Below are 12683 nucleotides of genomic sequence, written 5' to 3'. Positions count from 1 at the left end.
AACATGTAGCTGCCAATGTCACAAAAATCCAACAATCTGTTCACTTACCAAGTTGCAGGTTATATACACGTAACAGGGAGCGCGTTTGATAAGCATTCAACATGGAGTTTTAAACATGCAAAAGGCGCCAAAATCATTCACAGACCAATCAGCTGTGGTGAACCACCCACCAATCGGAGCCAGGTATTACTGTCCAATGAGCTGTCAGATAAAGTGTACCCATTCAATCTCCTTATTGAGACCTGCGGGGGAAACAGTATTAAGTCGATAAATCCAACGTTGTTCACATCGAATCAAGTGGGCATCAAAATCTCCCCCTCTAGGAAGGGGAGATAGCACTTCTAAGACAAAAAAGAAAATATCAGAAATTGAATGAGACAGAGCTACCCAGTGATCGACCAAGGGAGCTAAGAGCCGCGAATGTTTAATATTAGAATGGTGTTCTATGATACGAGTGCGAATTTGTCTGTTGGTCTTACCGATGTAAAGTTTATTACAGGGACAACGAATAACATAGATTACACCAGTGGAACTACAGTCAGTACAGTCAAACAGAGTAAAAACTCTACCAGAGGTGGGATCAATGAAATCAGACATATTGGCAGTGTGTCTACAGACTGAGCAATTTCCACATGGAGCATGTACGCCCCGTGTGTGTGTCGGTCTGTTGTGAGAAAAATCAGAGTGAGTTAAAATATCTCTTAAATTTCTGCCCCTCCGGTACGTAAACCGCAATGAGCTCTGAAAGAGTTGTGAAAACGACAAGGCTAACCAATGTTTCCGAACAATTGAAGCAATATTGTGACTGGCTGGTGAGAAAGGTAAAATGCAATTTATAGATGTTTCTGAATCAGTATGTGAGGGTAAAAATAACAGATCCCTGTTGACAAATAATGCTCTCTTATATGCTCTTTTCAAAATCTTCAAAGGGTACCCCCTCTGTCGAAACCGGAGCACCATCTCCTTAGCTTTATTCATGTATTCAACTTTTGAAGAGCACAGCCTACGCAGCCGGAGGAACTGACCTGTCGGGATGTTAGTCTTAAGAAGTCTCGGGTGACAGCTGTCAAATTTCAAAATCGTATTGCGATCGGTTTCTTTTCTATATATTGAAGTCGTGAAAGTGCCATTGTGAATTTTGATGAGCATGTCTAAGAAAGGAATCTGGGAATGATGTAGATTAAAACTAAACTGAAGATGTGGGTTACAATTGTTCAACCAATCAAAAAACATGAAGAATTGAATCTCAGTTCCTAACCAGATCAACAGCACGTCGTCAATGTAGCGAAACCATGCATGTATATACTTCTGCCAAGTGGATGGATAGATATAGAAATCTTCAAATTGTGCCACGTATAGGCATGCCAGGCTGGGGGCCATCGTAGCCCCCATAGCCGTCCCTTTGATCTGCTGATAAAATGTATTATCAAAGCGAAAATAATTTTTAGTAAGTGCCAGAGTCGTCAGTTGCATTAAAAAAGTTGTGGGGACGCGGATCGGTGCGGGTCTTTGATTGAGAACAGTCTCAACAACATGTAAAGCATCCTGTTGAGGAATGTTGGAGTAAAGTGATGTAATATCTAATGTCACTAACAAATATGGTGAAGACGGAGCCTGTAAATCATTTAGCAGGGAGATAAGATGGGCAGAGTCACGGACGAAAGATTTAATCTTCGGAACTATAGGTCTTAAAAATATGTCCACAAATTTAGAAAGAGGCTCTAAAACAGAGCCAATTCCCGAAACAATCGGACGTCCCGGAGGGTCCACCAAAGACTTGTGAATCTTGGGTAATACATAAAAAACTGGAATGGTTGGAAATGCAGATGTGAGAAAATTCGCCTCACGTTGGGTAATATAACGATTTGTGAGTGCTTCTTGTACCATAATAGAAATAGAATTCCTAAGAATATCTGTAGGATCAGTTGGTAGAGGAAGATAGAATGTGGTGTCATTTAGTTGATGATATACCTCAGATCTGTAATTGGTTCGGTCCATAACCACCACCCCACCCCCTTTATCAGCTGGTTTAATTACTAGTGTAGGATCATCTGCCAAAGAAGAAAGAGCAATACTTTCATCTTTGGTCAGATTATATCGGATCCGTTGATGACACTGGGATAACAGGTGTATATCCTGTTGTATAAGTTTCTCAAATACAACCAACATAGGATCCACTGGGCCCGGAGGGACCCACTTGGATTTTGTGGTGACCAGAGACCCATCAGGAATGGATTGATTATCCTGAAAAAACAATTTCAATTTTAACAATCTGAGAAATCTATGCAAATGTACTTGTATATTAAAAGGATCGTTTCGAATAGTAGGTACAAATGACAAACCCCTAGATAGAGCCCTGAGCTCTATTTCAGACAAAGTCCGAGAAGACAAATTGAAAATCAAATCAGAATCTACTGCCAGGGATCTGGTTGTTGTCGAGTCGTTCTGGTTGTGCGTTGAGTTGCGGGGCGACCTCGAGATCTGGTGCCCCGATTGCTGCGGGGTACCTGTCCCGAGTCTAAAAAAGAGGCAGCTATAGAGGCATAATGTCCCGATGATGAAGGTAAAGGCCCAGTTAGTGCATTTTGATTTGTGCGAGGGTTTGGCACAGATGTGTCTTCCCCCGAAGACTCTTCCGAAGACGATTGGACAAAGGTAACTGCCCTTTTTGGTGGGCGGTTCGGGTTTAGCCATTGGTATACGTAACCCTTCGTGTAATCTGTGATGTCTCTCTGAAATTTTCTAAATTTCGCTGCTTTTAGTTCTTTCCTGAATTTTTCAAGATTCTCTTTAAATTCAATGTGTTGCTGTTCAAACGTGTCCAGAGCTGCGGGGCAGGACCGGATCGTCTCAATGCTCGTTTCCACTTCAGATTTTAAGGGGGTAATCAACTCCTTGGTAGTCTCAATGATCAGTACCATAAGATCGAAAGAACACTTGTTCAGAATCTTATTCCAGCGTTCAATAAAGGCAGGATTATCCTCATGCAGTCTCGGAGCTTTTTGAATCCGTAACCCACGAGGAATTCTTCGTGCTCTACAGTATTCAGTTAATGTAGAAGCGTGAAGTTCGGCGCGAGTAAGGCGTTTCTGTATATTGATAATGTCTATCCAAGTGATGGTGGGGAGATCCTCAGCCGCGTCTGTGAAGAATGGGGCATCTGCAATTACTGCCTGAAAAGCCTCATCCGAGTAGCTGAAGGTTTGTTCGTCATCGGCATTGGCAGCCATTTAATCTGCTCACATATAAGGAATGTAAGTCCATAAATCACCAAGCACACCAAAGCACTCTATATATAGTTCCACACTGAAAATGAGTGCTAAGATAAAGTTTGTACAGTCCCAAAAAACTCAGAACAATTTAAATGTCCAAAAGTAATATTTATTCAAAACGGCAACTCCACTGTATAAATCATGCTTTAAGCAAGGAGGTCCCCCGACACGGACCCGTGTTTCGCCAGGGGCTGCATCGGGGGGGACGCACACAATATTTTAGAATAATCTGTAATTAAAAGAATAAAACAGGACTGTAACAACATGTAGCTGCCAATGTCACAAAAATCCAACAATCTGTTCACTTACCAAGTTGCAGGTTATATACACGTAACAGGGAGCGCGTTTGATAACCATTCAACATGGAGTTTTAAACATGCAAAAGGCGCCAAAATCATTCACAGACCAATCAGCTGTGGTGAACCACCCACTCTAATCTTGAACCACACTATCTGGTGATCACTGAATCCTAGATGATTGTCCACTGCAACATCAAAAATACTATTGCTATTGTTAAGCATAATATTTGGCATCATCCTCTCCCTTGTGGGATTTTTGTAGCAATTTTGTGAATATCCTCCATTAAATTTCTAACCAATTCTTCTTTCTATAATGGAGGTCTTTATATTACACCAGCATAAATAGATGTTCCATTCCTTCTTTCCAGATTAACCCACAGTGCCGTCTCCTTACCTCATAAGCCCTGCAATTCTGTTGCTTTAATATTTTAATGTATCACCGCTCCTCTGCCCTTTCTTCTGACATAGTCTTTTCTGAATAGATTTTAGTCCTGTATAACTATATCCCAGTTATGGATTTCCATGTCACCATGACAGCCACTACATCCAGGTCAGCCTCTTCATGAATGCTTTTAGGTCTGAGACTTTTTCCCATACTATGAGCATTAATGTAGATAGCTGTCTAGATTTTGCCCTTTTTTTTTCTTCCTTTCTATGCAGGTGTTTGATTTACTTACCTGAGGAGTTTAACCCATTCTCCATGATACTACTTTAAAGCTCTCAGAAGGTTTGCCAGTCTGTTCCGGACAATTCTTCACCCCTTCAACAGGTGGGCCCCCATCTGCACTCAGCATTCCTTAAAACATCATCCCTATGGTCCAGGAAGCCAAAACACTCTTGTTGACTACATGAGCAGCCATTTATTCATCTCCAGAATGCAAGCATCCCTGCCTGGACCTTTATTCTTGACTAGGAGGACTAAGTAGAATACCATCTGCAGATATATCTGCTTTAAGTTCCCTTCCAGAGCCATGAGGTCACTTTTGATATGATCTGTATGGTACCTAGCAGTATTATTCATGCAATATTAGATAGTAGTCAGTAGGCCTGAGGATTTTAGGCAATGTTACGATGTCTTACAGTTTGGCACCTATCAAACAGCTTTGGGACAACATGTCTGGTTGATGGTTGGAGGACTCTATGCCTCTTGGATGAGTCACCAACCACCATTGCCTTCCACTTTCTAGATGTAGTGGTTGTTGAATCTGCAGCTTTGAGATTGACAAGTTTCAATTCTTTCTCATCCTGGAATGGTTTCTTTATTTCCAGGGCTGTATACCAGTTCTTCAGCTCGAGGGAAATTGGAGTCAGAGGGTATATATTCTAGTTGATCTAGTAATCTGGGTTCAGCTATCATCTTGTAGTCCACTTGCACCTTTCCATCTACTTGTTTTCGAAAATGATAAAGGGGATAGAACAACTCCCCTATGAGGAAAGACTAAAGAGGTTAGGGCTGTTCAGCTTGGAGAAGAGACGGCCAAGGGGGGATGTGATAGAAGTGTTTAAAATCATGAGAGATCTAGAACCGGGTAAATGTGAATTGGTTATGTACTCTTTTGGTAATAGGACTAGGGTGCACTCCATGAAGTTAGCATGTAGCACACTTAAAACTAATCTGGGAAAGTTCTTTTTAACTCAACGCACAATTAAACTCTGGAATTTGTTGCCAGGGGGATGGTGGTTAGTGCAGTTAGTGTGGCTGGGTTTAAAAAAGGTTTGGATAAGTTCTTGGAGGAGAAGTCAGTTACCTGCTATTAATCCTATAAAATATAGAATTGAATACAAAATTTTAACAATAGCACACACAATTATTTATGGTGAAAAAACAGACTGGCTCAATACTGCAATAAAAATACACATACCACAGTGAAATCTACGATCCATGAATCAAAGACTCTTACCTATTTCTTCAATAAAAACTGCCCAACTAATACAAGTGAGAGAGAGAGAACAATTTCTTTAGTGAGTGCAAGTTTATGGAACTCACTACTGATCGAAACCCACCTGCAAAAAAACACAAAAATTTTTAAAAAAGAAACTGAAATCTGGCTGTTCAGGAGGGCTTTTTCTGAAATCCACTAACATATTTTTTCCTTCAACAATAAGTTTTCAGATTCGCGTATTACTAATTCACTGTCATTTTATGAATTTTAGTAACATTGTTGTACCTGTCAGTTTATTTTTATCACCTTAACGAGTTCTCAGACCCCCCCCCCCCCCCCCCCAGTATTACTAATTCCCTGCCATTTTATAAATTTTTAGTAAGAATGTTTTTTTTACCTGTCATTTCTATGTTTATCATTGATTTAAATGCTTTTAGTGTGTTTATATCCTATTAACATTTTAACTATGTTTTAGGAATATGTTTTATATTTATTAGTCTTAATAATATGGTGATATGTGTTTTAGGAACTGAAATGTACTAGAAATTTTATGCTATTGTTGTAAACCGTTATGATGGAAGTTACCGAATGACAGTATACAAAAACTTATAAATAAATAAATCAGGTTGACTTAAAAAATAGCCACTGCTATTACTAGCATCAGTAGCATGGGATATACTTATTTTTTGGATACTTGTCAGGTACTTGTAGCCTGGATTGGCCACTATTGGAAACAGGATGCTGGGCTTGATGGGGCCTTGGTCTGACCCAGTAAGGCAATTTATGTTCTTATCTTTGATGCCTCTATAAGCATTTCATTAATATAATCCTTATTCTCTGGATGCTCCTCAGTCTTGCGTATGCAAAGCTGTGTCTGGGTCATCTCGTTACATTATTTAATTCCATTACTGGCCAGTATCTCCTGGAGACAGTAATTTTGGGCAAGTAGTTCTGCGCAGATTATTCACCTAGTGAGGTCCAGGTTGTCTATTAAGTAGTTGCTCAGTTTTGGACTCCTCATGCTAGCAAATTTGTTCACCTGTAAACAGGGTTCTCCATAGACAGCAGGATAAATCAGCCATACTTAATAATCACCCTCCTACATAGAAAGTCGACTATCTCACTATAGCATAAGCTCTGGAGGAGACTCGGGGCTTACAAAACAGCATCTACATGCGAGAAGTGCCTCACATGCTCAGAAAGACTTTGAGCTCTAAGTGCTGGGTCTGTGTCAGAGCTGGTGACATCGTCCACACATTTGGGCTGATTTATCCTGCTGTCTATGGAGAACCCTTTTTACAGGGAAGCAAACTTGCTTAGTATTTATGTGGCGCAATGTTTCCCTTATACTTAAGGGGAAAAAACTGAGTAGTGTTTTGTTAATTTTATGTATTTCAAGGGCATTATTTCTACAGTATGGTTATTTTCAATGTAGACCTCACTTGTTTATGTGTTTGGTTTTTTTTTTGTTTTTCCTTCTTCCCATACAAAATCTACAGGTCACAAAAGGAAGTGAAAATGACTCAATTTTTTGGGAACAATTTCAATGAAGATAGATGGCGTAGAGCAGCTTTAAAAAATGCCTTTTCTTTGTTGGGCAAACAGCGCTTTGAACATTCTGCAGCCTTCTTCCTTTTAGCAGGATCTTTAAAAGATGCAGTTGAGGTAAAAATATTTTGCAGTCATCAATTTGTGTGTAATATGTTTAGAATGTACCTGCTAATGTAAAGACCTTTCTTGTGCTCTTTCCAATTTAAATGGGTGCTTTCCAATTTTTTGTGGGTGCTTTTTTTTTTTTTTCTTTACTGAACTGCAGTTTCCAAGATGGGAGATTTTTTTTTTCCTATGCTATCCTTTGAGGTAGACAAAGCTAAAATTGCTTATAAAACACTTTGAGCCACTGTTCAGTTTTAATACTTAGTTAAGTACTGTATTTCATGTTTGTTCAATGAGATTTAAGTATGGTGGCAGGAGCTTGTGAGTTATCCAGCTAAATGCCAACTTTGGAATATTTTGGGTATGTTATCAGTCTACATTTTAGCTGAATAAAAAAAAAATAAATTTTGGGGCATTACCCAAGTTATCCGGCTAACTTAGTTGATTTTCAGCTATATCCAATTAAATTAGCCAGATAAGTTTAGGCCTCCCTTAGAGCAATCCTAAAATTATCTGGCTATATGTGACCAAATAATTTAAGACTTGACTTGTATTCAAAATAATATAGCTGGCTAAGTAGCAAAGGATTTTAGAATTAAAAAAGAGGCACCCAAGCCTATCAGTCTGATTTCCAGTCCCCCCCATTCAGTGTTTAAAAAAGGTCCCTGCTGGGCCAATTCCCCTTCCCTCCACACTGAAACCACTGTTTAAAAAGAAAATTACACATAGCCACTGGCCTCCCCCACCTCCCCCTTCCTGGTTAGCCAATAGCTTAAATCAATGCACCCTCACCTGCCCTCCCACCTACCTGGTACCTTCACAAACTCCTTTCTATGTCAAGATTGCAGTTACTGTGATCACGGTGGTTTCCAACATTCCTCTGACAAGAGTGCTGGAAGCATAAGCTGTCAAGGTTGCTATCAGCTTACATTTCCAGCATTTCTGTCAGAACAACATTGGAAGCCATACTTCAAGCAATAATCTTCGCAAAATTAGATTATTGCAACACCATACTTCTGGGACTTCCATCCTCATACACCAAACCCCTTCAGATGGTACAAAACACAGCGGCTAGAATCCTTACAAATTCTAAAAGAAGAGACCACATCTCACCCATCTTAAAAAATCTTCACTGGCTCCCCATCCAAGTCAGAATCCTCTACAAATCCATCACCTTCATCTACAAGTCTATCCATAACTACACCTCCCTGGACCTTCAATACCCACTCAGCCTTTATATCTCTCAAAGACCGATTAGAGAAGCCCATAGAGGATCCCTCCAGGTACCGAATACAAAATCCACCAGACACACAATGGCAAGAGATCGGGCATTCTCGACAGCTGGACCCCCACTTTGGAACTCCATCCCCACAAATCTGCGCCTAGAACCCTGCCTACCAACCTTCCGCAAAAGATTGAAGACCTGGCTTTTCCAACAAGCCTTCCCGGACAACTCATAATAACCTCCAACTCCTGTAAGAATGTGACTGTAAATATTCATTAAGTTATTTATTTATTTTATCCCCTTACAAATCTTTTACTCCTCACTGTTCCTCTTCTTTCTCTATCCCAGTTATTCCACCCCTGGTTTTTTGTAACTGCTTCCCCTTTGCACCAGTTTAGTTCTACTGTTCTTTGCACCCCTTGTTTGTATGTAAACCAGCATGATGTGACTTGTTCATGAATGCCGGTATATAAAAAACCTAAATAAATAAATAAGATTGTAGTGTACCACGATGTTTGCGCAGAAAGGGTTTTTTTTTAAGATACTGGGTGATGTGACAGAGGGGGACATTGATTTAAGCTGTTGCCTAAATGGGGAGGGGGTGAGGCCAGCAGTGACCCATTGAAACTTTCTTTTTAAACAGGACTTGGGGTGGTTTGAGACCCATTTTTTTAAATAATGGTTTGAAGGGGCCAGGAATCAGGCCGATAGGCCAGGGCACCTTTTTATAGTCTTGCCCATTAACTATATTCTTTTGAATGTAGCTGATTAAGGGTTACGTTGAATGTAGCTGATTAAGGGTTACGTTATCTAGCCATACATGGCTGGATAATTTTAAGTCTAACCAGTGATATTCAGAGATAGCTGGTTAGGTTTTAAAATTATCTAGCTGAAAGTAGCCAGATAAGTTTATTTGGGGATATTCAGCATGACATTTATCCTGCTGAATATTCAGGTTAATTTATCCGGCTAACTTAAACCAGATAAGTTAACTGTTTTAGGGGTTTTTGAATATCAGCCCCATTGTTTGTAATTCTCACAGTTAAGGTTTTCAGAATGTTGGTAGCTCTAACTAGGTAGTGCCTCTGCCATAAGTTTTTCTGGGTGCTACATTTGCTCATTTACAGGTTTGAAGTACTTTGGAGACTGTGTTCACTGGTTGTGGGAGGTAGGAAGGCCCTGAGCATCATTTAAATGACTGTGTCTAGGCACAGAGCACAATTAACTATATTCTTTTGAATGTAGCTTCAATCTCTCCTCGTACGTCATCGGATGACGTACGAGGAGAGATTGAAGAATCTAAATATGTACACCCTGGAGGAAAGGAGGAGCAGAGGTGATATGATACAGACTTTCAGATACTTGAAAGGTTTTAATGATCCAAAAACAACGACAAACCTTTTCCGTAGGAAAAAAATCAGCAGAACCCCAGGGGTCACGATTTGAGGCTCCAGGGAGGAAGATTCAGAACCAATGTCAGGAAGTATTTCTTCACGGAGAGGGTGGTGGATGCCTGGAATGCCCTTCCGGAGGAAGTGGTGAAGACCAGAACTGTGAAAGACTTCAAAGGGGCGTGGGATAAACACTGTGGATCCATAAAGTCAAGAGGCCGCCAATGAAGAGTGGGTGACTCGCCAGAATGATGGCTACTGCCTGGACACAATACCCTTATTCAATAAACATACACATGCTTACTGTGACTCCAACATCGCTCTAAGCTTCAACAGCAAGAGGAAATGGAAAAAAGGATTTGCACTCACAAAGAGGGGAGTAGCTGGCTTGTTACGGCGGTTACTACCCCAAACCAAATATGCCTGATACTTCACTTTCAATGCATATACAGCATAGCTCTCTGCTTCAACGACAGGGGAGAAGAATAACTGATACTTCACACATCCAGCAGAGCTCTCTGCTTCAACGGCAAGGGAGAAGAAAAAGGGTTCGCACTCACAAAGCGGGGAGTAGCTGGCTTGTTACGGCGGTTACTACCCCAAACCAAATGTGCCTGATACTTCACTTTCCATGCATATCCAGCATGGCTCTCTGCTTCAACGGCATGGGAGAAAGACTGATACATCACGCATTTCCAGCATAGCTCTCTGCTTCAACAGCAGGGGAAAAAACAAAAAAAACAAAACTGATGCTTCACGCATATCCTGCATAGCTTCAACGACAGGGGTGAAGAAAAAAAGGATTCGCAATCACAAAGCGAGGAGTAGCTGGCTTGTTACGGCGGTTACTACCCCAAACCAAATGTGCCTGATACTTCACTTTCAATGCATATCCAGCATGGCTCTCTGCTTCAACGGCAGGGGAGAAAAAAACTGATACTTCACGCATATCCAGCATAGCTCCCTGCTTCAACGGCAGGGGAGAAGAAAAAACAACCAACAAGGGCTGTACAACATAGTCTAGGTAAAACAAATAAGCATGGGTGTAGCTTGCTTATCGCGGCGGTTACTACCCCTACTACCCCTAACTAATCAAGTTAGATATTTCACTTGGATGCAGCTCCATCACTGCTCTCTACATTAATGGTGGGGGTGGAAGGGGAATAGAACAAAGAGCTAAGAGAAACAGATAAGTATGAGAGAAAAAATGTGTGAAGCTTGCTGGGCAGACTGGATGGGCCATTCGGTCTTCTGCCGTCATTTCTATGTTTCTAATTAAAGAAGGCTCATTGCCAGAGGGTTGTTTTAGCTATATCCAGATTATGAAAAGAAGTGGTTGATAGTAGAATTAAAAGTTCAGTTGGAGTACGTTCTGATTGGTATAGAAATACAGGGTTTGGAGATGGCTAGCTGGTTTTTTTTCTATAATACTTCTTCTAAAATACAATTTTTAAACATTTAATATTTTTATCAGCTCTATTAAAATGATTGGTATAATTTAATCTGCATTTCTTAAAAAAAATACTTAGGAAGTCCCATTGATGGGTTAGTTTTGCTATAGCAATTGCTATTCAAGGAGGATTCTTGTATTTACAGTTAAAAATATGTTAACATACCTTATCTACCTGGAGGTGATCAACAGTATCCTTGGCTAACTTCTACTTACTGTTTTACCCTTGCACCAATACAAGTTGTTTCTAGGGCCTGACTTTTGTTCAAAGTTTGTCTTGCGTGAGATTTGTATTGATTTAGATATTTGTCAATTTGTATTTAAAATTTTCAGTGTTTTTAACTCAATAGGGTGGGAGGCTTAGAGGAAATATGCTATTGGGAGTGTGCAGTAGATGCCTGGAATAGACTGCCAGCAGACATATAGTAGAAGGCAGTCCCATGATGGAATTAATATATGCTTGGGGTAAATGTAGAGAATAGTGTTGAGAACAGGGATGAGAGGCTGGGTAAAAAAGATGGGTGAGGGAAGGCTGGCTATTGATTTAAATATGGTAATTGTATGCTTCTCTATCCAGCAGTGGCATGTGGTTAAACTCTTGAGGGTATTCAGTGAATCTCCAGCCCTAAGTTATTTTTTTATATCATCTGATGTGCTCTGTTACCTGTGTGACCAATGGCAAATAGCAAAGACAGCCCTCAGCAACTTTGGATCCTGACTGCAGCAGCTATGGGCCAATAAGGGCCAGAATTGAAGAGCAGGGGACTGCCTCGTCATGGTGGGGCTAATCATGGAGGTAGGCTGTGGCTGAGGTGTGCAGTCAGTCAGAGCATTGCAGGAAGAAACAACACAGCAAGGGGCAGAATGTAGGACCTTGCTTCAGCTTGAAACAGTCACATCTTTTAACCCATGCAAAAAGCTGCAGCAGAGGTATTGGGAGTGCTAGACTTTAAGTTGCGATGCCTACATCCATGCAGAGCAGAGGAGAAAGAGGCTGCTGTACCTGTGAGTGAAGTGAGGCAGACAGGCAAGAGGCACCAGTGGTTGCTCTCTGTTAGAATACCTGGTGTATGAGTCTGAATTGCAGAAGATTAATTGACAGTCATGGTGTCTGCTGAGCTCGTGACTTGCAGGGAGGGAGAGGTTCGGTTCCTGGTTCAAAGATAGTGCAGGGGACTTGAAGAGGGAAAGGAGATTGAGGTTCACCCTCAACTCTTCCCTAACATTCTGACTCTGAAAGTGGCTGACTGCTGGGTGGAGGAGGAGGTGGGGACTGCTGGGGACTGTGAGGAGGAGGTGAGGGACTTGACTATTGGGGACTGTGAGGGCTGAGAAGAGATGAGCTGCAGCTGCAGCTGCTGTTGGTTTAGCTTCTCTGAGAGGGAACGTGGTAAGAATTTTCTTTTTCTGTCATTTTTGGGTAATGTGCATCTCTGAATATTTCTATTGTGTACAATACAGAAAAATGCATTTGTGTTTATTTCTCTGGTGTTAAACTGCTGGCAAA

General features: G+C 40.9%; 1 protein-coding gene across 3 annotated transcripts in view; it reads left to right on the top strand.

The window, feature by feature from the left end:
- The window catches only part of DMXL1 (Dmx like 1), a 692618-nt gene that overhangs the window by 416086 nt on the left and 263849 nt on the right, over positions 1–12683 (top strand). For all 3 annotated transcript variants that reach the window (XM_029570948.1, XM_029570967.1, XM_029570958.1), the window contains exon 22: positions 6954–7119. In XM_029570948.1, coding sequence (XP_029426808.1) covers positions 6954–7119 — 166 coding nt within the window. The remainder of the gene's footprint in view (positions 1–6953; positions 7120–12683) is intronic.

Source organism: Rhinatrema bivittatum, chromosome 1 (genome assembly GCF_901001135.1).
Source record: "Rhinatrema bivittatum chromosome 1, aRhiBiv1.1, whole genome shotgun sequence".
NCBI classification, from domain to species: Eukaryota; Metazoa; Chordata; class Amphibia; order Gymnophiona; family Rhinatrematidae; genus Rhinatrema; species Rhinatrema bivittatum.
The sequence above is the reverse complement of the archived record's forward strand: the minus strand, read 5'-3'. Positions and strand labels throughout refer to the sequence as shown.